Source organism: Pseudopodoces humilis, chromosome 1, assembly GCF_049639895.1.
Source record: "Pseudopodoces humilis isolate 2021_Gansu_Grassland_sample_001 chromosome 1, ASM4963989v1, whole genome shotgun sequence".
In the NCBI taxonomy this organism is placed as follows: Eukaryota; Metazoa; Chordata; class Aves; order Passeriformes; family Paridae; genus Pseudopodoces; species Pseudopodoces humilis.
This window is the reverse complement of record NC_142200.1, coordinates 76,700,758-76,724,403: the sequence shown is the minus strand read 5'-3', so window position 1 is coordinate 76,724,403 and position 23,646 is coordinate 76,700,758. Positions and strand designations below refer to the sequence as shown.

General features: G+C 47.6%; 5 protein-coding genes across 5 annotated transcripts in view; 1 reads left to right on the top strand and 4 right to left on the bottom strand.

The window, feature by feature from the left end:
• CDH18 (cadherin 18) overlaps nucleotides 1-23,646 on the top strand; it is a 321,195-nt gene that overhangs the window by 34,718 nt on the left and 262,831 nt on the right. The gene's annotated exons all lie outside the window — the stretch shown is intronic.
• On the bottom strand, nucleotides 9,957-12,236 carry LOC148185134 (inositol 1,4,5-trisphosphate receptor-interacting protein-like 1). Its single transcript, XM_088053151.1, has 2 exons — nucleotides 11,709-12,236; nucleotides 9,957-11,591 (listed from the first exon to the last, which is right to left on the bottom strand). The coding sequence occupies exons 1-2, from the start codon at nucleotides 12,234-12,236 to the stop codon at nucleotides 9,999-10,001; spliced, it is 2,121 nt and encodes a 706-aa protein (XP_087909277.1). The 3' UTR covers nucleotides 9,957-9,998.
• LOC148185133 (uncharacterized) lies at nucleotides 13,778-16,298 on the bottom strand. The gene is made up of 2 exons (XM_088053052.1): nucleotides 15,530-16,298; nucleotides 13,778-15,412 (listed from the first exon to the last, which is right to left on the bottom strand). The coding sequence occupies exons 1-2, from the start codon at nucleotides 16,283-16,285 to the stop codon at nucleotides 13,820-13,822; spliced, it is 2,349 nt and encodes a 782-aa protein (XP_087909178.1). The 5' UTR covers nucleotides 16,286-16,298; the 3' UTR covers nucleotides 13,778-13,819.
• Nucleotides 17,826-20,105, bottom strand: LOC148185132 (inositol 1,4,5-trisphosphate receptor-interacting protein-like 1). Its single transcript, XM_088053000.1, has 2 exons — nucleotides 19,764-20,105; nucleotides 17,826-19,460 (listed from the first exon to the last, which is right to left on the bottom strand). The coding sequence occupies exons 1-2, from the start codon at nucleotides 20,103-20,105 to the stop codon at nucleotides 17,868-17,870; spliced, it is 1,935 nt and encodes a 644-aa protein (XP_087909126.1). The 3' UTR covers nucleotides 17,826-17,867.
• LOC148185131 (inositol 1,4,5-trisphosphate receptor-interacting protein-like 1) lies at nucleotides 21,646-22,548 on the bottom strand. The gene has a single exon (XM_088061127.1). The coding sequence runs from the start codon at nucleotides 22,531-22,533 to the stop codon at nucleotides 21,688-21,690; it is 846 nt and encodes a 281-aa protein (XP_087917253.1). The 5' UTR covers nucleotides 22,534-22,548; the 3' UTR covers nucleotides 21,646-21,687.

Here is a 23,646-nt window from a genome sequence, read left to right as displayed (position 1 = left end):
CCTACTGCAGTCAATTTCTCACAAAAATAAAAATAAAAAAAAACAACAAAAAACAAAAAACCACAGAATATGGGTAATCAGAAGTTTCATTAACAGCTGCAGTGTCTGGATGCAAATTTTATGGACTACAGTAGCCCCTAGCTCTAACAGTAATTGTACTTTTGGATACTCCATCACTTTACAGCTGTGGTTCTAATTAAGCATTGTAACAGCATTTGCCTGCGTCTAGAGCATAAATGTGAAAATCGTGGTAGAGATGTATGCCTAATGATGTAAAAGTTCTTATCACAAAAAAAAAATTAAAAAGAAAGCATCTTCTTCACGCTTACTGAGATAGAACTGGGTCCTGTGTAAATATTGCATTTTGTATGGCTATTTATTTGTAGGAGCTATTACATATACTTTGTTGGTCAAGTGTTATTTATTTATCAATTGAGAAGAAATTTCTTCAGTTGGATCTTCAAGATCAGAAAATAAGACGCTGTCCTCTGTAGAGGAATTAAACAGGATATAAGTGGTTACAATTTCCCTAAAAAAAAAATCACTTCATATCAATAATTTGTTTTTACTTACTATTTGTACACACATACTATATGTTAACCAATTAAATATAACCTCATAATATTGTTTTACTCTTTCTATATAATTGGCAAGTTGTCATAAAGCTGAGATGCCTTCATCTTCAAGTCTGAAAGTTGCTGGGTTTTTCCAAAGCTCTATATATTTCAGGTTTAACATGAAAAGAAATCCCACAACTCTGCTTTCCTCCTACCCTCAGAAGAAAGCAAAACTCCCTCCCAGCAAAATCCCAAATAATGTCTTGGTGTTTATAAGGGGGCAGAAGTGTGGGAGAAGTTGCATTTCTTTGGGGAAAATAAAAACTTTAAAAAATAAATTCTAATACTTTTGCCTCCTCTTAATTATTAATTCTAGCAGAGACTTTTCTGAATCTGGTAACAATGTGATAAGAAATTTCAAATTTTATTCTCATCATATTAAGAAGAACAAAACATTAAATGTAGGGTTCTTGCAACTGGAGCAGAATATGTAGCCCTTCTAAACGGCAAAGCAAGCTAATGTGGCTTCAGTCACAAGAACTTTGCACCTTCAAGAATAATTTCTTCATCTGTGAAGCTGGGTATGGGGGGTTGGCCTTAGAGAGATTTATACAGCTTCAGAGGAGCAGGTAGGTCTTATAAGGTACATCTTTTACCCACTCTGTAGAACTGGCTGTCTTCCATTAATAAGGATGGTTAGCAGTGTTGCAGATGATGGAAGAAGGCCATATAGAAGCCCAAAGAAAGAAAGACACAGCCTCTGAAGGCACCTTCCTCATCCTTTGGTCTTCATTCCTCTGCTCTTTGTTCTTTCAATCTTGAAGACTTTTTCTTTAAAATATGCTAAGGAAAACAGAGAGGTGTAATCTATCAGCTTTACACTAAATATTATGTTCACATTTTATGCTCCTCATATGCATTTTTCATATATAAAATAATTTTATCTTGAAATGTGTATGGGATCCTCTTGTTCTTTAAAAAGAACAGTGTCTGGTTGTATGCATACCCTTTAAATCTAGAACTTGTTCTTAAGAATCTTAAAACTTAATTTCAAACCAGCTGCCTTTTTTCATCATTGCATTAAATATCAGAAATCTATTTCTTCCTTTAAGACATTAGAAAATAGGTGACTGATCTGAGGTCATAATTTTGCTTTCCAACAGATGAGGTGACAAAAGACCAACAGGAGAAATACAGATTTCAGCAAAGGAAGGAAATGTCAGCCCTCCTGGGTGCCCCCACTAATTGAATTAGTGTGCTTCCCTTCTTTCTTTTTCACTTGCCAGCTGATCCCAGCATACCAACTATGCAGAGAGTCCTCTCTGGGAAAACAAGTCTACCTACATGACAGCAAGATGAAAGTAATCTCTGAGAAGTTAAAACCAGTTATAAACATTTATCTTATTTTTTTTACTAAGAGCAGTACTTGTCTCATGGAGGGGCTGTTTACATCAAAAAAATTGGTTGCTCAGTGCATTGTACCATCCTCACATTTTCTTGATGTTGTCACTGTCAGTGCCAGTAGTGTTTAGTGTGAAAACTGTAGCTTTGCAAGCATTGCTCCACTGAAGTTTCCTGTTTATGTCTTGGAGTAGTACTATCATTTGATTTTGAGAATTGGAGAGACTAAGGATTTGGGATAAATTCCAAACTTCAACCCTCAGCACATGACCGTTTATCAGTGAGACAATCAATACATGATGCCAACAAAGTGTTTGGGAGTTCTTGCCTCAAGTGTTTATGAGGCAGAACTTGTAAAACCTGAATCTTGTGTCCTGGGAATAAAACACGCTTCAGTTTCCACTCATAAAAGAGCAGTTGAAGGATGTCTGTAAAAATTATCCTGTGGACAGCATTGAACAGAAAAAGTAAGAAAACAATTAAAATTATCCTCTCCTTATGATATAATGATGGCAAACTAAATGTTTAAATTCTGACAGATTTCAGAGTTTGATTTAATAAATTATGCACTCAATTCACTTAACACTGACAGTGGCCCAGTCACACAAGAAGAAAAAGATCATTGCTTCTGGTTTGATTTAGACAGTTTGCATTTTAAAATGCATTTGATGTTCACCTTAAAAAAAAACTAAGAGTAGTCCTCTCCAGTACTTGGCACAGGTTAAGTTTCTGCTCTCCCCAGAGATAGCAGGAACAGGCTCAATCCAGTGAAGAAGTATCTGTGCAAACAGAGATATCACAACTTGCACATACTGTTCTTTATTATTTTATATGTATCTGTGGCAGTGGTAATTCTGGGTATTAGTTGTACCTAAGTGTACTGAATGTGAGCTTCACAATGAATACATTAAATGAGTTGTTTCTCCTAACTTCAGGACTACAAAAACAGCAAGAAAATAGCAGGAGGATTTAAACATATTATTGTAATTTTTCAGATTCAGATTATTAAAAAAAAAAAACTATTAAATTCTTTGAGATATTACTAATATTAAATTATTCAGGCATAGTTCACAGCTTTCAGTCACTTTAAGGAAATAATTGCGGGAAAAGAACAGAGGTTTAAGTTGTACCTGATAGATTTGCTGAAGTCTGCTACTCTTTTGGGAAAGGATATGGCAGTTGTCTGATGTTGATCCCAGGAGCATTTAGGAGCAAATCTAGGTAATATTATATTAATTTATTCTTCATTTTCTCATGTTTTGGGTCTTTTATGCAGATGTACCTTTACTGGATAAAATAATTTAGGAAGAAGTTATAGAGATTTTAGCCTCCCACTTCTACCTCTGAGCTAAACATTTTCAGCCCATTTATTCCCAACTCAGCTCAGCAGCCTTCTCTAAATTCCTCAATCCCAAATGTTATATGCAGCCTGACTCCTCAGTTGCACCATAACTGTACCAAGGCATAGGGGTTTGTATTTGTTCTAGTTTAGGGCAAATTAGGGAGGAAATCTCCAAATGGGGATTTCCTCAGGGAAATGCCCCCTCCCCACCCCTGGTCCGGAAAAGGGAAAAAAAAAAAAAAAAAAAAAATTTCTTGGAGAGAAGTGGAAAAAGCTGTTTATTTAACAGAAATTGAATAATATTAAATAATAAAACCTCTCGCTGTTCGATGGGATGGCAAGTCTAGGAAGAAAAGTCCTTTTCATGTGGTGTAGCTCGGCTCGCTCAGGTTCTTATCAGTCCTTTCAGCGCTGGAAAGTGCCGAGGCCCAGGCCCCGGTGGGCCACAGGCGTGAGCTCCCGGGGTTTGGCTGGGTGTTCAGTCCAGAGCAGGCTTGCACAGATCCAAGAAAATTGGAAAAAAAAAACAAAGGTCCAGGGAACTCCTCTGCCTCAGCTAGCTAAAACTAACTAGAAGCCAGAGAGAAGCTCTGTCCCGCTGTCTGTCTGTGCTGCAGACACCACAGTCCAGGCTCGGGATGTGTGGGAGTGATGTTTTTCCTTAACACACTGCGGGCTTCTTCTTCCCCCTCTCTTGCTCTCAAAGCCAGTCTTAAAGGTGCAGAACTTAATATATAACATAAACCAGACAATTGGGGATACCAGTATCATAAAGTCACCCCAGGACAGGGTTGCATCTTCATCATGTGAAAGGGAGAATTTTGTGCTCAACATTTACATCACTGAGTGGCACAGATCAACATGCACTGTGCTGTGCATATGGCAATTTGTCATCCTTGTATTTTAATACAATAAAATCATAAGGATTAAAAGTCACATCCTAACTTAGTGGTATGAAATACTCTACATAACTGTCAATCAGTCAATCACATTTTTTTTCTTTTTTCTTTTTTTTTTAATTCTCAAATAAAATTATTAGGATTAGAAATCACATCCAACTTAGCGGTATGAAATAACCTACATAACTATCAATCACTCAATCACATTTTTTTTCTTTTCTTTTTTTTTTCTTTTTTTTTTTCTTTCTTTCTGCTTCTCAAGTAGTTATCATTCAGACAGAGCAAAGGAGGCTTAAGGTTAAATCGATTCTGGATAGTAGCTGAGGAACACTAAAGCCCTGGCTTTTCTTCAGGAGCAGAAAAACATTTGCTTGCAGAATTCTGTTCTTTTGCAGGAGCCTGTCTTTTTTGAAACATGGAGGACATTTACCAATCTAAACAGAAAGTTAGTGATTGGGATGGTTAAATTTTGAAGAAAACTTGAAGTCTAAGCTAACATTTCTGCAGCCATCTGCCTTAGGAGGTGCTAAGCAGTCTCTGCTAAAAACTGGACAGCTGGTGGCTCATGGGCTTGCTGGGGGATTGTAAAACAGTCTCTCCGTAGGCTGTATTTTCAACCTTTGGGCTTTGCCTTCCTTCCCTCCTCTGCTATCTCTACATACCAAATTAAAAAGGCAAAGTTTTGTAGGCCAAAGGAGTCTTGTAAAATTAGGGTATATAGAGTATCCTAAGGATAGCAGATAGCACATGGAAATAGGGATCATGTGCATATAAATGTGTTTGACATGAATGGGTATCTGACACATCTGGAAATCTAATTGTAGTTAATCAGTTATGGTAGCAAGAGCCAGGAACAGAATCTCAGTTCCACTGGAGTTTAAGTGAGAAAAAACATCAACTTAAATAACACCATAATTTTGGCTGTAATGTGTTGGCATTCTCTTGCTTTCCTAAACTCTCTCATTTCCTGACCTCTACAAATTCCTAATCTCCAGAATGTTAAGAATCTGTGGGAAGAAAATCAGGTTTTCATGGTGTAGTCCAGAACATAAGACTGGACTGGTCAGACACGACCATAGAGGAGTTTATGAGCTCGAGTCGTTGCATCAGAATTTGTTCCCCCTTATAAGGCACGCACTCCAGAGCCAAATGCAGCTTCCTTCACCGAGCCCTGGCAACCAAGCAGGAGAGGCTGTTAGCAAGTTTGAACTCTGTTTTTGGGATCAGGAATTTATAGGCCTGCCAGCAGACTTCTCCAATTATCTAAAGTTTTCTTATGTCTTTCCAGATGTCTGGATAATTGGGGTTGTATGCTGAATTGTTTTATTTAATTGTGAACTAGTGCTGTTTAGTTGAGCTTTAGTGCTTGGAACGCCTTTGTTTTTAGTTTTTATTTTTTGATGTCTCCACTGATGCAGTGTCTCTCTAGCCAGAACTTAGAGAAATTGTACAGTTTTCTTGCCTGTAAGTAGTATGAACATTGTTTTTTTATTAAATGAATGTGTAAATGAATTTTCTGATTGGATTTATTTCTAAACACATATTCACTTTGACTGTGCTTTGATTTTGACTGTTTCCAAGGGAGTATCTGCTGAGATGTTGAAAATTAGAAAAATTTTGCTTATAATTAGAAAGTGGGAGTAACAATTGTAATGTTCTATCAAAATGCTTTTCAAACAAAGCACTTCCTTTGTCAATTTAGTAATTAACTGATCAAAACCATAGAACTTATGCTCCATTGTTCAGCAGTTTTTTGACATAGAACACAATCCAAATCAATCCAAAGTTGTATAATCAAAAACAGCACACACCAGTCTTTTTCCAAACTACAATGTGTTTACTGCTGTTGTATTAGCAGAAATTCTTGCTTTGAGATGACATGTTATACCCTTTCCCCATTTTTTTCTACATCTCCAAGATAACAGAAGGAAGCACATCCAGGAATTTGGGAGAAAAAGAGAAGAAAGAAACTTATATTCAGAATGTTATCAAGTCTGTTGGGTTTGTAATGTAGAGAGGTTCATGTGTGAGATATGATGGATGCCCACTGGTATTATGAGAGCTCTGCAATGTGTTCAATATGTCAGTATTTGGCTCCTCATCCCTTTACAATATATTTCTCTTTGGCAAGTTACAAAAAATGAGAAAGTGTTAGCAGACATAATTTTTTAATGGGAGGTGTAGAATTGAAAAGACTGTACTACATTGGTAAGAACTTAAATCCTTCTCTTTTTATTTTTTTTTTTGTTTGTTTTTGTTTGTTGGCTTTTTTCTTTTTATTCTTAATCCCAATGTCACTATGCTACAAGATATCCCTGTATCTCTCTGCTGGGGTCAGAACAGTTTAGTAAAAGCATTCTGCAGACTTTACAGACATTTCCTCATATTTTTTCTCTTTTCCACCTAAATGGGAAAGTTGAAATCATAGTGTTATTTCTTGTCTAAAGGTAGACACTGCAGTGATAGACAGTCCTTGTGCTGCCAAGTGAACCAGTCCTGCTAATAACTTCTCACTTGGCTACAAACATAAAAGTAATCTACCACCAATATATAACAATTTACCCATATATAACAACCACCCTTACCTGTGCTGAGAGGTAATTAGCCTGCCCTCTATTGCTTTTCCACATAAATAATAATAACAAACATTCAGCCACTAGGTTGGTACAATGAAAAGGTACAGGTTTTAAAGAGATCTAAAAAGTCATCTAGTATAGCTGTGTTTTCTGTTCTTGAGTAGAAAGAAAAATGCTGGTACCAAAGAGGTATTAAAGGTAAAGAAATTTCAGATCATAAAAATCAAAGTTGAGTCTACCAAAAGAAACCTCATGAGCTACTGAACAGTTAGTATTAGGAGCCCACACCTTTATTCCAACAAATGGTACATCTTACCAAATGGAATAAAATTAATAAAACCAATTAGCCTCTATTCCTTACAAGACACAGAATGTCAAAATTATTCTGAAGCTAAAATATGAGATATTTTCAAGAAAATTAATTATGGGAAGAGACTAACAGGTCTTAAGGTCTTAAGAATTGCTGTAATAAAATAGAGCTGTAGCTAAAATCCAAGTTCATACATATGGGGTTTTTTTAAGTTTGAATTTCTCTAAGAACTCTAAGAACTGGTTGCTTTATATTTTGCAGGCAGAAATTGGTCTCTAGGAGTTGAATAGGGAAAAGAGAGACCCTGAGAGTTTGGTCTGTCACATTTAATTTCTGTAGTATTTTTCTAGCAATAGGACAAATTTCAATACTTCATTTCTTTCAAAATTGGTACATACAACCTTTATCAGGCGGAACTTAATTATAATTTTTAAATTACTGCATATACTGCCTTTAAACATAATTTGATTGACTGAAGACTGAATTGAATTCTACTTCAAAAAATGACAGAACTCTTCATATTTAAAATCTTTTGTTTTTCGTTACTGGCATGGGGAGAACACTTTAGACCTCAGTAAATTTCATTTCAGCTTCTTACATCTTGTACATTACTTCAGGAGCCTATGAAAGAACCACTTTATACAGAATTCTGGGTTGAGGCATATTTTACCTAAATGTAGCTTTTATACATGTGGTTAATTCAATTTTGTACTTTGTATGTGCAAAGTGTCACCATATTTTGAAAACAAATGTAACATTAATAAAATTTATCCTAAATGTATATACTAATTACATTATTTTCTTGCCTACTTAAATTTGTATAAAACAGTGTTCTCAATTTCATATGATAACTTTTTAAAAAAATTTATACCATATATTCTTGGAACAGAAATATATTTGACAAGGATATTTTTATAGCAGCCTTCTTCAAGAATAAGAGGAACTTATTTCCACTTACAAATGCTTATTCCATCTCTGTACTGACAGCTGGTCTTCTACCCTGCCTTAAGGCCAGAATTAATTTTTGCTTTACTACACTGACACTGGAAAAACCAAGGGAAACCCAGAGTTTACCCTGATTTTGCAGTGCTCTGTAGACTATGTAGTCAGATGTAGCTTGCTAATAACAGGGCCTACTGCCAGCCAGTCACAAATTCACCACTAGTGGAAGTTGCCAGTATTCTAGGTCTGTTGGAATTCAAGAAGAGCTTGCACAGTATATTTAAGAAATAGACGTGTTTATTGAAACAATAACAAAGAAGGGTCTGGAATGCTGCGGGTACTGGATGAGGCCTTGCGCAAGCAAGAGAAGAAATGCCGTGGCCAGCATGGCCTAAGGTGCTTTGCAGGGCTCGAGTGGGGATGGGAGGGAGGTACTGATAAGGGAAATGGGGACAGGAGCCCCCGGGGATCTGAAAGCAGGCAAGAGGGGGCCGGGCAGCTGGCAGGCTGCAAGGCCTGTGCCGCTGGCCCGGCAGCAGCACCGCGCCCTGGCAAAGGTGCTCCTGCCAGAGCCTGGCCTCTGGATGCCCGCTGAGACCCGGGTACTCGCGTTTGTGCCGTCGGCCTCCTTCGGCGTTCAGCACAGCCTCCTGTCTGCGTGCGCACTCTCCGCTCGCCGAGGCTGTACTGGGCCAGCGTCTCCTGCTCCTAATGTTGCTAGCTGCACCCATTGTGACACAGGTGCTGTGATGTCACCTGTGACAGAGTGTATCCCGGCCAGACCAGCCCCGCCTTCCATCTCTACCTCAGCCCTGGGACTCATAATGGCCCCGGGCAAGCAAAGACGTGACCCACGCAAAGAGCACACCAACGGGTCATAATGGAGCCCCGGCGGCTCACTTGAATAAACGGGCAGAAGCCCCCCAAAAGCTTTTCAATCTGAAATTGGGTGACGTGGCCCGTGAAGGCTTTGCGCCCGGAAATCTCCTGCTCTGAGATGGAATCGCTTGCCTTGGTGCTGACATGTGTGCTTGTGGGGGTGCTCTTGGGACCTAAGTGACTGTCCTGGGGGTGTAGTGGTGAATCTGCTGCTGCTGACATGGGGCTTCTCCATGGCAGGATCTCAGTTCCTGCTGTGCCACTGCGAGAGGACCTTGATTGCCCAGTTTCCCAGGGGTGATGAGCAGGTGACGGGGGGGTGATTTCCAGTGGGCAGCTCCCACTGCCAACAGAGCACAGTGCTCCTTCCGCACGCCCGACAAGTTGGTTTCTGTGGCGCCAAAGCCCTGCAGAGTGTCTGGGATCAGGCAGGATCTTCATTGTCTTCCCCAGTGAACACAAAAGGATGCACAGCAGTGGTGCCTCTTGCTTGGTCCCTGCCCAGCCAGAGCTGCCAGGGAGAGCTTCAGAGCCCCTGTGAAATGGCCAGCATGTGCAAGGGCAACACAGGGCAAACCTCATCTTTGGAGCCACTGAAGCCAGGGTCTTCAGTGGCTTCTGCACCTGGGAGAGCATTGAGAGGAGCAATGTGGAGAGAGCATGGTGTGCCTTTGTTCAAAAGGCTTGCTAATAACAGGGCCTACTGCCAGCCAGTCACAAATTCACCACCAGTGGAATTTGCCAGTATTCTAGGTCTGTTGGAATTCAAGAAGAGCTTGCACAGTCCATTTAAGAAATAGACGTGTTTATTGAAACAATAACAAAGAAGGGTCTGGAATGCTGAATTCACTATCTAGGGGGTATTACTATCTACAGGAAAAGCGACACCTAAAGTGTCCCAATCTATCTGGTAATTTCACTAACTAGAGGGTCCTAATACATATGGTATTAAGGGGCTGTAATAGGTGTAGTAAATGCGCTAACTATGGGGTGTTAATATGTACTGTAAAACTACACTAACTACGGGAGGTTAATATCTACAGGGTCTGCCAAGGGGCCCCACAAGCACAGCTCTGCGCAGGAAGATCCCTTTCAATGGCCGTAGATCAGCACTTGTTTGAGCCGATGCAGCAGGCGGATGTACTCCTGCACGGCCTTCGTGTGGGCATCCGGGCTGCTCGCCAGGGGCTGAAAGAGGTTGGGTGGCTGAGCTAGCCGCAAGCCGGAGGGCAATTTGATCTCCCTGGGAAACTTCTCATTGCCTACGACAAAGTGGTGAAGTTGCTTTGTCTCCAGCGAGCACCGCAGGTACTTCAGGATATCCATCAGTCGCTGACGGAAGTCCCTCCTGCCCCAGCGTGTCGGGGGTACGGTGCTCAGGAGGTGCATCACCACAGTCTTCAAGGCGTAGCTGGAGAAACCTACGCCCATCGGGAAGCAGCTGAGGAACTGAAGGCACTTGCAGTGCCAGCTGTCCTGGGGAGCCTGCCCGGAAATGTGCCTGAAGAATTTTGCCTCTGCCACGGCGTAAGTCTGGCGCCACGTTGTGCTTGGCGCGCCTACTTCTGTAGGCTGGCTGCCCACAAAGATATCTGTGTCTCCTTGCCGCACCCCAAAGATCACCTCCACCGCAAAGCTTTCTGTGTCTCTGCTGAGCTGAAATTTACAGGAGCGGCTGCAGGGCTGCAACATTAAATGCCAGTGGCAGGACGGAGGCAAAAGCAGCCGGGCTGCTCTCAGGAATCGGTAGAACCACTGGACAGTTTTCTCCACGTCTAGATAGGAGCCAGTGCACAGGGTCTGCAGGAGGCTGGGGTCCTGCTTCCTTCTCAGCTCCTCCTCGGAGTGGTGGAGGAAGCACAGCATGTCCTCCCGCAGCTGCTCCCCTCTGCAGGTGCACAGCAGCTCCACACGGACACAGAAGTTCCTCTGGAGCATCCCTGCGGCGTCCAGCTCCAGGTGGAAAGCGTGTCCTGGAGGGGGACTCAGGGGCACAAGCACACGGTACACAACATCTTGTGCATGGGGACTCCAGCCTTCAAAGGCGCTGCCCACTCCGATGGCTTGTTGTGGCACCGGGTAGAAACAGTTGGAAAAGTCTTGTCCAAAGATGCCTGTCAGTTTGTCCATCAGCTCCATTACCAGGGAGCAACCTTTGTCCAGGTCCACTACGTGCAACTCTATGCGCTCCTCTAAAGGCCTTCCAAGGTTCCCCTTGATATTGTGGGCGTCGTCTTCTCTCTTTGCATCCCGTTTGTCTTCTTCTTCGAGTCCGGCAGCATTGGCTTCCTCGCCCTCCTTTGAATCACGGTTTACTTCTTCCTTTGCACCATCATTGCCTTTTTGTGCTTCATTTCCAGCACTGCTTTCTGTCTTTGCAACAACGTTGTTGCCTTCTTCATTTCCATCCCTATTGTCCTCTTCCACATTTGCATCATTGCTTTTGATTTCTTCCTTTGCAACAATGTTGTGTCCTCCTTTTTCTTCTTCTTCTTCTTTATCTTCTTCTTCGTTTCCAGCAGCATGGAAATTCTCACCATGGTTTACTTCTTCTTTTGCATCTTCATTGGCCTCTTTTGCTTCATTTCCAGCGCTGCTTTCGGCCTTTACATCAGTGGTGCTGCCTTCTTCATTCCCATCCTTACTGTCTTCTTCCGCATTTGCATCGTTGCTTTCGATTTCTTCCTTTGCAACAATGTTGTCTCCTTCTTCTTTATCTTCTTCTTCCTCTTTTTCTTCTTCTTTTTCTTCCTCTTCATTTCCAGCAGCATGGGCTTCCTCAGAATTCTCACCATGGTTTACTCCTTCTGTTGCATCCTCATTGCCTTCTTCTGCCTCATTTCCAGCACTGCTTTCTACCTTTGCGTCAACGTTGTTGCCTTCTTCAATACCATCCATAGTGCCTTGTTCCACGTTGGTGCTTTCTATTTCTTTCTCTGCAACGATGGTGTCTCCTCCTTCTTCTTCTCCTCCTTCTTCTCCTTCGACCTCTTCTTCTTCCTCCACCAAGTTGCTGCTGGACCTCTCCTTGACGCCACTGTTCTCGGGATTGCGTCTGATTTTCCCAAGTCCAAACCACAGTGCCACGAGAAGGACAAGGATTCCAGTTAGAGCCCAGAACTGCCAGACCAGCAGGGCTCCCCAGGCGCCACCACTCTGCTCCAGGTTCTTCTGCTCCAGCTCCTCAAGCAGCTGAGCCATCTGCTGGTTCAGATACTCAGCACGCTGCTGCATGCGCTCCCGTGTGGCCTCATCCAGCCCGTTCCCGGCCTGCTGCGGGTACTGGATGAGGCCTTGCGCAAGCAAGAGAAGAAATGCCGTGGCCAGCATGGCCTAAGGTGCTTTGCAGGGCTCGAGTGGGGATGGGAGGGAGGTACTGATAAGGGAAATGGGGACAGGAGCCCCCGGGGATCTGAAAGCAGGCAAGAGGGGGCCGGGCAGCTGGCAGGCTGCAAGGCCTGTGCCGCTGGCCCGGCAGCAGCACCGCGCCCTGGCAAAGGTGCTCCTGCCAGAGCCTGGCCTCTGGATGCCCGCTGAGACCCGGGTACTCGCGTTTGTGCCGTCGGCCTCCTTCGGCGTTCAGCACAGCCTCCTGTCTGCGTGCGCACTCTCCGCTCGCCGAGGCTGTACTGGGCCAGCGTCTCCTGCTCCTAATGTTGCTAGCTGCACCCATTGTGACACAGGTGCTGTGATGTCACCTGTGACAGAGGGCATCCCGGCCAGACCAGCCCCGCCTTCCATCTCTACCTCAGCCCTGGGACTCATAATGGCCCCGGGCAAGCAAAGACGTGACCCACGCAAAGAGCACACCAACGGGTCATAATGGAGCCCCGGCGGCTCACTTGAATAAACGGGCAGAAGCCCCCCAAAAGCTTTTCAATCTGAAATTGGGTGACGTGGCCCGTGAAGGCTTTGCGCCCGGAAATCTCCTGCTCTGAGATGGAATCGCTTGCCTTGGTGCTGACATGTGTGCTTGTGGGGGTGCTCTTGGGACCTAAGTGACTGTCCTGGGGGTGTAGTGGTGAATCTGCTGCTGCTGACATGGGGCTTCTCCATGGCAGGATCTCAGTTCCTGCTGTGCCACTGCGAGAGGACCTTGATTGCCCAGTTTCCCAGGGGTGATGAGCAGGTGACGGGGGGGTGATTTCCAGTGGGCAGCTCCCACTGCCAACAGAGCACAGTGCTCCTTCCGCACGCCCGACAAGTTGGTTTCTGTGGCGCCAAAGCCCTGCAGAGTGTCTGGGATCAGGCGGGATCTTCATTGTCTTCCCCAGTGAACACAAAAGGATGCACAGCAGTGGTGCCTCTTGCTTGGTCCCTGCCCAGCCAGAGCTGCCAGGGAGAGCTTCAGAGCCCCTGTGAAATGGCCAGCATGTGCAAGGGCAACACAGGGCAAACCTCATCTTTGGAGCCACTGAAGCCAGGGTCTTCAGTGGCTTCTGCACCTGGGAGAGCATTGAGAGGAGCAATGTGGAGAGAGCATGGTGTGCCTTTGTTCAAAAGGCTTGCTAATAACAGGGCCTACTGCCAGCCAGTCACAAATTCACCACCAGTGGAATTTGCCAGTATTCTAGGTCTGTTGGAATTCAAGAAGAGCTTGCACAGTCCATTTAAGAAATAGACGTGTTTATTGAAACAATAACAAAGAAGGGTCTGGAATGCTGAATTCACTATCTAGGGGGTATTACTATCTACAGGAAAAGCGACACCTAAAGTGTCCCAATCTATCTGGTAATTTCACTAACTAGAGGGTCCTAATACATATGGTATTAAGGGGCTGTAATAGGTGTAGTAAATGCGCTAACTATGGGGTGTTAATATGTACTGTAAAACTACACTAACTACGGGAGGTTAATATCTACAGGGTCTGCCAAGGGGCCCCACAAGCACAGCTCTGCGCAGGAAGATCCCTTTCAATGGCCGTAGATCAGCACTTGTTTGAGCCGATGCAGCAGGCGGATGTACTCCTGCACGGCCTTCGTGTGGGCATCCGGGCTGCTCGCCAGGGGCTGAAAGAGGTTGGGTGGCTGAGCTAGCCGCAAGCCGGAGGGCAATTTGATCTCCCTGGGAAACTTCTCATTGCCTACGACAAAGTGGTGAAGTTGCTTTGTCTCCAGCGAGCACCGCAGGTACTTCAGGATATCCATCAGTCGCTGACGGAAGTCCCTCCTGCCCCAGCGTGTCGGGGGTACGGTGCTCAGGAGGTGCATCACCACAGTCTTCAAGGCGTAGCTGGAGAAACCTACGCCCATCGGGAAGCAGCTGAGGAACTGAAGGCACTTGCAGTGCCAGCTGTCCTGGGGAGCCTGCCCGGAAATGTGCCTGAAGAATTTTGCCTCTGCCACGGCGTAAGTCTGGCGCCACGTTGTGCTTGGCGCGCCTACTTCTGTAGGCTGGCTGCCCACAAAGATATCTGTGTCTCCTTGCCGCACCCCAAAGATCACCTCCACCGCAAAGCTTTCTGTGTCTCTGCTGAGCTGAAATTTACAGGAGCGGCTGCAGGGCTGCAACATTAAATGCCAGTGGCAGGACGGAGGCAAAAGCAGCCGGGCTGCTCTCAGGAATCGGTAGAACCACTGGACAGTTTTCTCCACGTCTAGATAGGAGCCAGTGCACAGGGTCTGCAGGAGGCTGGGGTCCTGCTTCCTTCTCAGCTCCTCCTCGGAGTGGTGGAGGAAGCACAGCATGTCCTCCCGCAGCTGCTCCCCTCTGCAGGTGCACAGCAGCTCCACACGGACACAGAAGTTCCTCTGGAGCATCCCTGCGGCGTCCAGCTCCAGGTGGAAAGCGTGTCCTGGAGGGGGACTCAGGGGCACAAGCACACGGTACACAACATCTTGTGCATGGGGACTCCAGCCTTCAAAGGCGCTGCCCACTCCGATGGCTTGTTGTGGCACCGGGTAGAAACAGTTGGAAAAGTCTTGTCCAAAGATGTCTGTCAGTTTGTCCATCAGCTCCATTACCAGGGAGCAACCTTTGTCCAGGTCCACTACATGCAACTCTATGCGCTCCTCTAAAGGCCTTCCAAGGTTCCCCTTGATATCGTGGGCGTCGTCTTCTCTCTTTGCATCCCGTTTGTCTTCTTCTTCGAGTCCGGCAGCATTGGCTTCCTCGCCCTCCTTTGAATCACGGTTTACTTCTTCCTTTGCACCATCATTGCCTTTTTGTGCTTCATTTCCAGCACTGCTTTCTGTCTTTGCAACAACGTTGTTGCCTTCTTCATTTCCATCCCTATTGTCCTCTTCCACATTTGCATCATTGCTTTTGATTTCTTCCTTTGCAACAATGTTGTGTCCTCCTTTTTCTTCTTCTTCTTCTTTATCTTCTTCTTCGTTTCCAGCAGCATGGAAATTCTCACCATGGTTTACTTCTTCTTTTGCATCTTCATTGGCCTCTTTTGCTTCATTTCCAGCGCTGCTTTCGGCCTTTACATCAGTGGTGCTGCCTTCTTCATTTCCATCCTTACTGTCTTCTTCCGCATTTGCATCGTTGCTTTCGATTTCTTCCTTTGCAACAATGTTGTCTCCTTCTTCTTTATCTTCTTCTTCCTCTTTTTCTTCTTCTTTTTCTTCCTCTTCATTTCCAGCAGCATGGGCTTCCTCAGAATTCTCACCATGGTTTACTCCTTCTTTTGCAGCCTCATTGCCGTCTTTTGCTTCATTTCCAGCGCTGCTTTCGGCCTTTACATCAGTGGTGCTGCCTTCTTCATTTGCATCCATCGTATTTTCTCCCACATTTGCATTGTTGCTTTTGCTTTCTCTCTCTGCCGCTGTGTTGCCTCCGCCTTCTTCTTCATCTTCTTCCTCATTTCCAGCTGCGTTGGCTTCCTCAAACTTCTCACCCTGGTTTACTCCTTCTGTTGCATCCTCATTGCCTTCTTCTGCCTCATTTCCAGCACTGCTTTCTACCTTTGCGTCAACGTTGTTGCCTTCTTCAATACCATCCATAGTGCCTTGTTCCACGTTGGTGCTTTCTATTTCTTTCTCTGCAACGATGGTGTCTCCTCCTTCTTCTTCTCCTCCTTCTTCTCCTTCGACCTCTTCTTCTTCCTCCACCAAGTTGCTGCTGGACCTCTCCTTGACGCCACTGTTCTCGGGATTGCGTCTGATTTTCCCAAGTCCAAACCACAGTGCCACGAGAAGGACAAGGATTCCAGTTAGAGCCCAGAACTGCCAGACCAGCAGGGCTCCCCAGGCGCCACCACTCTGCTCCAGGTTCTTCTGCTCCAGCTCCTCAAGCAGCTGAGCCATCTGCTGGTTCAGATACTCAGCACGCTGCTGCATGCGCTCCCGTGTGGCCTCATCCAGCCCGTTCCCGGCCTGCTGCGGGTACTGGATGAGGCCTTGCGCAAGCAAGAGAAGAAATGCCGTGGCCAGCATGGCCTAAGGTGCTTTGCAGGGCTCGAGTGGGGATGGGAGGGAGGTACTGATAAGGGAAATGGGGACAGGAGCCCCCGGGGATCTGAAAGCAGGCAAGAGGGGGCCGGGCAGCTGGCAGGCTGCAAGGCCTGTGCCGCTGGCCCGGCAGCAGCACCGCGCCCTGGCAAAGGTGCTCCTGCCAGAGCCTGGCCTCTGGATGCCCGCTGAGACCCGGGTACTCGCGTTTGTGCCGTCGGCCTCCTTCGGCGTTCAGCACAGCCTCCTGTCTGCGTGCGCACTCTCCGCTCGCCGAGGCTGTACTGGGCCAGCGTCTCCTGCTCCTAATGTTGCTAGCTGCACCCATTGTGACACAGGTGCTGTGATGTCACCTGTGACAGAGTGCATCCCGGCCAGACCAGCCCCGCCTACCATCTCTACCTCAGCCCTGGGACTCATAATGGCCCCGGGCAAGCAAAGACGTGACCCACGCAAAGAGCACACCAACGGGTCATAATGGAGCCCCGGCGGCTCACTTGAATAAACGGGCAGAAGCCCCCCAAAAGCTTTTCAATCTGAAATTGGGTGACGTGGCCCGTGAAGGCTTTGCGCCCGGAAATCTCCTGCTCTGAGATGGAATCGCTTGCCTTGGTGCTGACATGTGTGCTTGTGGGGGTGCTCTTGGGACCTAAGTGACTGTCCTGGGGGTGTAGTGGTGAATCTGCTGCTGCTGACATGGGGCTTCTCCATGGCAGGATCTCAGTTCCTGCTGTGCCACTGCGAGAGGACCTTGATTGCCCAGTTTCCCAGGGGTGATGAGCAGGTGACGGGGGGTGATTTCCAGTGGGCAGCTCCCACTGCCAACAGAGCACAGTGCTCCTTCCGCACGCCCGACAAGTTGGTTTCTGTGGCGCCAAAGCCCTGCAGAGTGTCTGGGATCAGGCGGGATCTTCATTGTCTTCCCCAGTGAACACAAAAGGATGCACAGCAGTGGTGCCTCTTGCTTGGTCCCTGCCCAGCCAGAGCTGCCAGGGAGAGCTTCAGAGCCCCTGTGAAATGGCCAGCATGTGCAAGGGCAACACAGGGCAAACCTCATCTTTGGAGCCACTGAAGCCAGGGTCTTCAGTGGCTTCTGCACCTGGGAGAGCATTGAGAGGAGCAATGTGGAGAGAGCATGGTGTGCCTTTGTTCAAAAGGCTTGCTAATAACAGGGCCTACTGCCAGCCAGTCACAAATTCACCACCAGTGGAATTTGCCAGTATTCTAGGTCTGTTGGAATTCAAGAAGAGCTTGCACAGTCCATTTAAGAAATAGACGTGTTTATTGAAACAATAACAAAGAAGGGTCTGGAATGCTGAATTCACTATCTAGGGGGTATTACTATCTACAGGAAAAGCGACACCTAAAGTGTCCCAATCTATCTGGTAATTTCACTAACTAGAGGGTCCTAATACATATGGTATTAAGGGGCTGTAATAGGTGTAGTAAATGCGCTAACTATGGGGTGTTAATATGTACTGTAAAACTACACTAACTACGGGAGGTTAATATCTACAGGGTCTGCCAAGGGGCCCCACAAGCACAGCTCTGCGCAGGAAGATCCCTTTCAATGGCCGTAGATCAGCACTTGTTTGAGCCGATGCAGCAGGCGGATGTACTCCTGCACGGCCTTCGTGTGGGCATCCGGGCTGCTCGCCAGGGGCTGAAAGAGGTTGGGTGGCTGAGCTAGCCGCAAGCCGGAGGGCAATTTGATCTCCCTGGGAAACTTCTCATTGCCTACGACAAAGTGGTGAAGTTGCTTTGTCTCCAGCGAGCACCGCAGGTACTTCAGGATATCCATCAGTCGCTGACGGAAGTCCCTCCTGCCCCAGCGTGTCGGGGGTACGGTGCTCAGGAGGTGCATCACCACAGTCTTCAAGGCGTAGCTGGAGAAACCTACGCCCATCGGGAAGCAGCTGAGGAACTGAAGGCACTTGCAGTGCCAGCTGTCCTGGGGAGCCTGCCCGGAAATGTGCCTGAAGAATTTTGCCTCTGCCACGGCGTAAGTCTGGCGCCACGTTGTGCTTGGCGCGCCTACTTCTGTAGGCTGGCTGCCCACAAAGATATCTGTGTCTCCTTGCCGCACCCCAAAGATCACCTCCACCGCAAAGCTTTCTGTGTCTCTGCTGAGCTGAAATTTACAGGAGCGGCTGCAGGGCTGCAACATTAAATGCCAGTGGCAGGACGGAGGCAAAAGCAGCCGGGCTGCTCTCAGGAATCGGTAGAACCACTGGACAGTTTTCTCCACGTCTAGATAGGAGCCAGTGCACAGGGTCTGCAGGAGGCTGGGGTCCTGCTTCCTTCTCAGCTCCTCCTCGGAGTGGTGGAGGAAGCACAGCATGTCCTCCCGCAGCTGCTCCCCTCTGCAGGTGCACAGCAGCTCCACACGGACACAGAAGTTCCTCTGGAGCATCCCTGCGGCGTCCAGCTCCAGGTGGAAAGCGTGTCCTGGAGGGGGACTCAGGGGCACAAGCACACGGTACACAACATCTTGTGCATGGGGACTCCAGCCTTCAAAGGCGCTGCCCACTCCGATGGCTTGTTGTGGCACCGGGTAGAAACAGTTGGAAAAGTCTTGTCCAAAGATGTCTGTCAGTTTGTCCATCAGCTCCATTACCAGGGAGCAACCTTTGTCCAGGTCCACTACATGCAACTCTATGCGCTCCTCTAAAGGCCTTCCAAGGTTCCCCTTGATATCGTGGGCGTCGTCTTCTCTCTTTGCATCCCGTTTGTCTTCTTCTTCGAGTCCGGCAGCATTGGCTTCCTCGCCCTCCTTTGAATCACGGTTTACTTCTTCCTTTGCACCATCATTGCCTTTTTGTGCTTCATTTCCAGCACTGCTTTCTGTCTTTGCAACAACGTTGTTGCCTTCTTCATTTCCATCCCTATTGTCCTCTTCCACATTTGCATCATTGCTTTTGATTTCTTCCTTTGCAACAATGTTGTGTCCTCCTTTTTCTTCTTCTTCTTCTTTATCTTCTTCTTCGTTTCCAGCAGCATGGAAATTCTCACCATGGTTTACTTCTTCTTTTGCATCTTCATTGGCCTCTTTTGCTTCATTTCCAGCGCTGCTTTCGGCCTTTACATCAGTGGTGCTGCCTTCTTCATTTCCATCCTTACTGTCTTCTTCCGCATTTGCATCGTTGCTTTCGATTTCTTCCTTTGCAACAATGTTGTCTCCTTCTTCTTTATCTTCTTCTTCCTCTTTTTCTTCTTCTTTTTCTTCCTCTTCATTTCCAGCAGCATGGGCTTCCTCAGAATTCTCACCCTGGTTTACTCCTTCTGTTGCATCCTCATTGCCTTCTTCTGCCTCGTTTCCAGCACTGCTTTCTACCTTTGCGTCAACGTTGTTGCCTTCTTCAATACCATCCATAGTGCCTTCTTCCACGTTGGTGCTTTCTATTTCTTTCTCTGCAACGATGGTGTCTCCTCCTTCTTCTTCTCCTCCTTCTTCTCCTTCGACTTCTTCTTCTTCCTCCACCAAGTTGCTGCTGGACCTCTCCTTGACGCCACTGTTCTCGGGGTTGCGTCTGATTTTCCCAAGTCCAAACCACAGTGCCACGAGAAGGACAAGGATTCCAGTTAGAGCCCAGAACTGCCAGACCAGCAGGGCTCCCCAGGCGCCACCACTCTGCTCCAGGTTCTTCTGCTCCAGCTCCTCAAGCAGCTGAGCCATCTGCTGGTTCAGATACTCAGCACGCTGCTGCATGCGCTCCCGTGTGGCCTCATCCAGCCCGTTCCCGGCCTGCTGCGGGTACTGGATGAGGCCTTGCGCAAGCAAGAGAAGAAATGCCGTGGCCAGCATGGCCTAAGGTGCTTTGCAGGGCTCGAGTGGGGATGGGAGGGAGGTACTGATAAGGGAAATGGGGACAGGAGCCCCCGGGGATCTGAAAGCAGGCAAGAGGGGGCCGGGCAGCTGGCAGGCTGCAAGGCCTGTGCCGCTGGCCCGGCAGCAGCACCGCGCCCTGGCAAAGGTGCTCCTGCCAGAGCCTGGCCTCTGGATGCCCGCTGAGACCCGGGTACTCGCGTTTGTGCCGTCGGCCTCCTTCGGCGTTCAGCACAGCCTCCTGTCTGCGTGCGCACTCTCCGCTCGCCGAGGCTGTACTGGGCCAGCGTCTCCTGCTCCTAATGTTGCTAGCTGCACCCATTGTGACACAGGTGCTGTGATGTCACCTGTGACAGAGTGCATCCCGGCCAGACCAGCCCCGCCTACCATCTCTACCTCAGCCCTGGGACTCATAATGGCCCCGGGCAAGCAAAGACGTGACCCACGCAAAGAGCACACCAACGGGTCATAATGGAGCCCCGGCGGCTCACTTGAATAAACGGGCAGAAGCCCCGCAAAAGCTTTTCAATCTGAAATTGGGTGACGTGGCCCGTGAAGGCTTTGCGCCCGGAAATCTCCTGCTCTGAGATGGAATCGCTTGCCTTGGTGCTGACATGTGTGCTTGTGGGGGTGCTCTTGGGACCTAAGTGACTGTCCTGGGGGTGTAGTGGTGAATCTGCTGCTGCTGACATGGGGCTTCTCCATGGCAGGATCTCAGTTCCTGCTGTGCCACTGCGAGAGGACCTTGATTGCCCAGTTTCCCAGGGGTGATGAGCAGGTGACGGGGGGTGATTTCCAGTGGGCAGCTCCCACTGCCAACAGAGCACAGTGCTCCTTCCGCACGCCCGACAAGTTGGTTTCTGTGGCGCCAAAGCCCTGCAGAGTGTCTGGGATCAGGCGGGATCTTCATTGTCTTCCCCAGTGAACACAAAAGGATGCACAGCAGTGGTGCCTCTTGCTTGGTCCCTGCCCAGCCAGAGCTGCCAGGGAGAGCTTCAGAGCCCCTGTGAAATGGCCAGCATGTGCAAGGGCAACACAGGGCAAACCTCATCTTTGGAGCCACTGAAGCCAGGGTCTTCAGTGGCTTCTGCACCTGGGAGAGCATTGAGAGGAGCAATGTGGAGAGAGCATGGTGTGCCTTTGTTCAAAAGGCTTGCTAATAACAGGGCCTACTGCCAGCCAGTCACAAATTCACCACCAGTGGAATTTGCCAGTATTCTAGGTCTGTTGGAATTCAAGAAGAGCTTGCACAGTCCATTTAAGAAATAGACGTGTTTATTGAAACAATAACAAAGAAGGGTCTGGAATGCTGAATTCACTATCTAGGGGGTATTACTATCTACAGGAAAAGCGACACCTAAAGTGTCCCAATCTATCTGGTAATTTCACTAACTAGAGGGTCCTAATACATATGGTATTAAGGGGCTGTAATAGGTGTAGTAAATGCGCTAACTATGGGGTGTTAATATGTACTGTAAAACTACACTAACTACGGGAGGTTAATATCTACAGGGTCTGCCAAGGGGCCCCACAAGCACAGCTCTGCGCAGGAAGATCCCTTTCAATGGCCGTAGATCAGCACTTGTTTGAGCCGATGCAGCAGGCGGATGTACTCCTGCACGGCCTTCGTGTGGGCATCCGGGCTGCTCGCCAGGGGCTGAAAGAGGTTGGGTGGCTGAGCTAGCCGCAAGCCGGAGGGCAATTTGATCTCCCTGGGAAACTTCTCATTGCCTACGACAAAGTGGTGAAGTTGCTTTGTCTCCAGCGAGCACCGCAGGTACTTCAGGATATCCATCAGTCGCTGACGGAAGTCCCTCCTGCCCCAGCGTGTCGGGGGTACGGTGCTCAGGAGGTGCATCACCACAGTCTTCAAGGCGTAGCTGGAGAAACCTACGCCCATCGGGAAGCAGCTGAGGAACTGAAGGCACTTGCAGTGCCAGCTGTCCTGGGGAGCCTGCCCGGAAATGTGCCTGAAGAATTTTGCCTCTGCCACGGCGTAAGTCTGGCGCCACGTTGTGCTTGGCGCGCCTACTTCTGTAGGCTGGCTGCCCACAAAGATATCTGTGTCTCCTTGCCGCACCCCAAAGATCACCTCCACCGCAAAGCTTTCTGTGTCTCTGCTGAGCTGAAATTTACAGGAGCGGCTGCAGGGCTGCAACATTAAATGCCAGTGGCAGGACGGAGGCAAAAGCAGCCGGGCTGCTCTCAGGAATCGGTAGAACCACTGGACAGTTTTCTCCACGTCTAGATAGGAGCCAGTGCACAGGGTCTGCAGGAGGCTGGGGTCCTGCTTCCTTCTCAGCTCCTCCTCGGAGTGGTGGAGGAAGCACAGCATGTCCTCCCGCAGCTGCTCCCCTCTGCAGGTGCACAGCAGCTCCACACGGACACAGAAGTTCCTCTGGAGCATCCCTGCGGCGTCCAGCTCCAGGTGGAAAGCGTGTCCTGGAGGGGGACTCAGGGGCACAAGCACACGGTACACAACATCTTGTGCATGGGGACTCCAGCCTTCAAAGGCGCTGCCCACTCCGATGGCTTGTTGTGGCACCGGGTAGAAACAGTTGGAAAAGTCTTGTCCAAAGATGTCTGTCAGTTTGTCCATCAGCTCCATTACCAGGGAGCAACCTTTGTCCAGGTCCACTACATGCAACTCTATGCGCTCCTCTAAAGGCCTTCCAAGGTTCCCCTTGATATCGTGGGCGTCGTCTTCTCTCTTTGCATCCCGTTTGTCTTCTTCTTCGAGTCCGGCAGCATTGGCTTCCTCGCCCTCCTTTGAATCACGGTTTACTTCTTCCTTTGCACCATCATTGCCTTTTTGTGCTTCATTTCCAGCACTGCTTTCTGTCTTTGCAACAACGTTGTTGCCTTCTTCATTTCCATCCCTATTGTCCTCTTCCACATTTGCATCATTGCTTTTGATTTCTTCCTTTGCAACAATGTTGTGTCCTCCTTTTTCTTCTTCTTCTTCTTTATCTTCTTCTTCGTTTCCAGCAGCATGGAAATTCTCACCATGGTTTACTTCTTCTTTTGCATCTTCATTGGCCTCTTTTGCTTCATTTCCAGCGCTGCTTTCGGCCTTTACATCAGTGGTGCTGCCTTCTTCATTTCCATCCTTACTGTCTTCTTCCGCATTTGCATCGTTGCTTTCGATTTCTTCCTTTGCAACAATGTTGTCTCCTTCTTCTTTATCTTCTTCTTCCTCTTTTTCTTCTTCTTTTTCTTCCTCTTCATTTCCAGCAGCATGGGCTTCCTCAGAATTCTCACCATGGTTTACTCCTTCTGTTGCATCCTCATTGCCTTCTTCTGCCTCATTTCCAGCACTGCTTTCTACCTTTGCGTCAACGTTGTTGCCTTCTTCAATACCATCCATAGTGCCTTGTTCCACGTTGGTGCTTTCTATTTCTTTCTCTGCAACGATGGTGTCTCCTCCTTCTTCTTCTCCTCCTTCTTCTCCTTCGACCTCTTCTTCTTCCTCCACCAAGTTGCTGCTGGACCTCTCCTTGACGCCACTGTTCTCGGGATT

Excerpts from the sequence above, each read along its gene's own strand:
- LOC148185132 (XM_088053000.1), bottom strand. The coding sequence starts at position 20,105 with ATGCTGGCCACGGCATTTCTTCTCTTGCTTGCGCAAGGCCTCATCCAG. Across the intron at positions 19,461-19,763 it reads TGGTGGAGGAAGAAGAAGAA|GAAGAAATCGAAAGCAACGA; the intron begins GTCGAAGGAGAA and ends ATTGTTGCAAAG.
- LOC148185131 (XM_088061127.1), bottom strand. The coding sequence starts at position 22,533 with ATGCTCCAGAGGAACTTCTGTGTCCGTGTGGAGCTGCTGTGCACCTGC.
- LOC148185134 (XM_088053151.1), bottom strand. The coding sequence starts at position 12,236 with ATGCTGGCCACGGCATTTCTTCTCTTGCTTGCGCAAGGCCTCATCCAG. Across the intron at positions 11,592-11,708 it reads ATGAGGATGCAACAGAAGGA|GAAGAAATCGAAAGCAACGA; the intron begins GTAAACCATGGT and ends ATTGTTGCAAAG.
- LOC148185133 (XM_088053052.1), bottom strand. The coding sequence starts at position 16,285 with ATGCTGGCCACGGCATTTCTTCTCTTGCTTGCGCAAGGCCTCATCCAG. Across the intron at positions 15,413-15,529 it reads ATGAGGCTGCAAAAGAAGGA|GAAGAAATCGAAAGCAACGA; the intron begins GTAAACCATGGT and ends ATTGTTGCAAAG.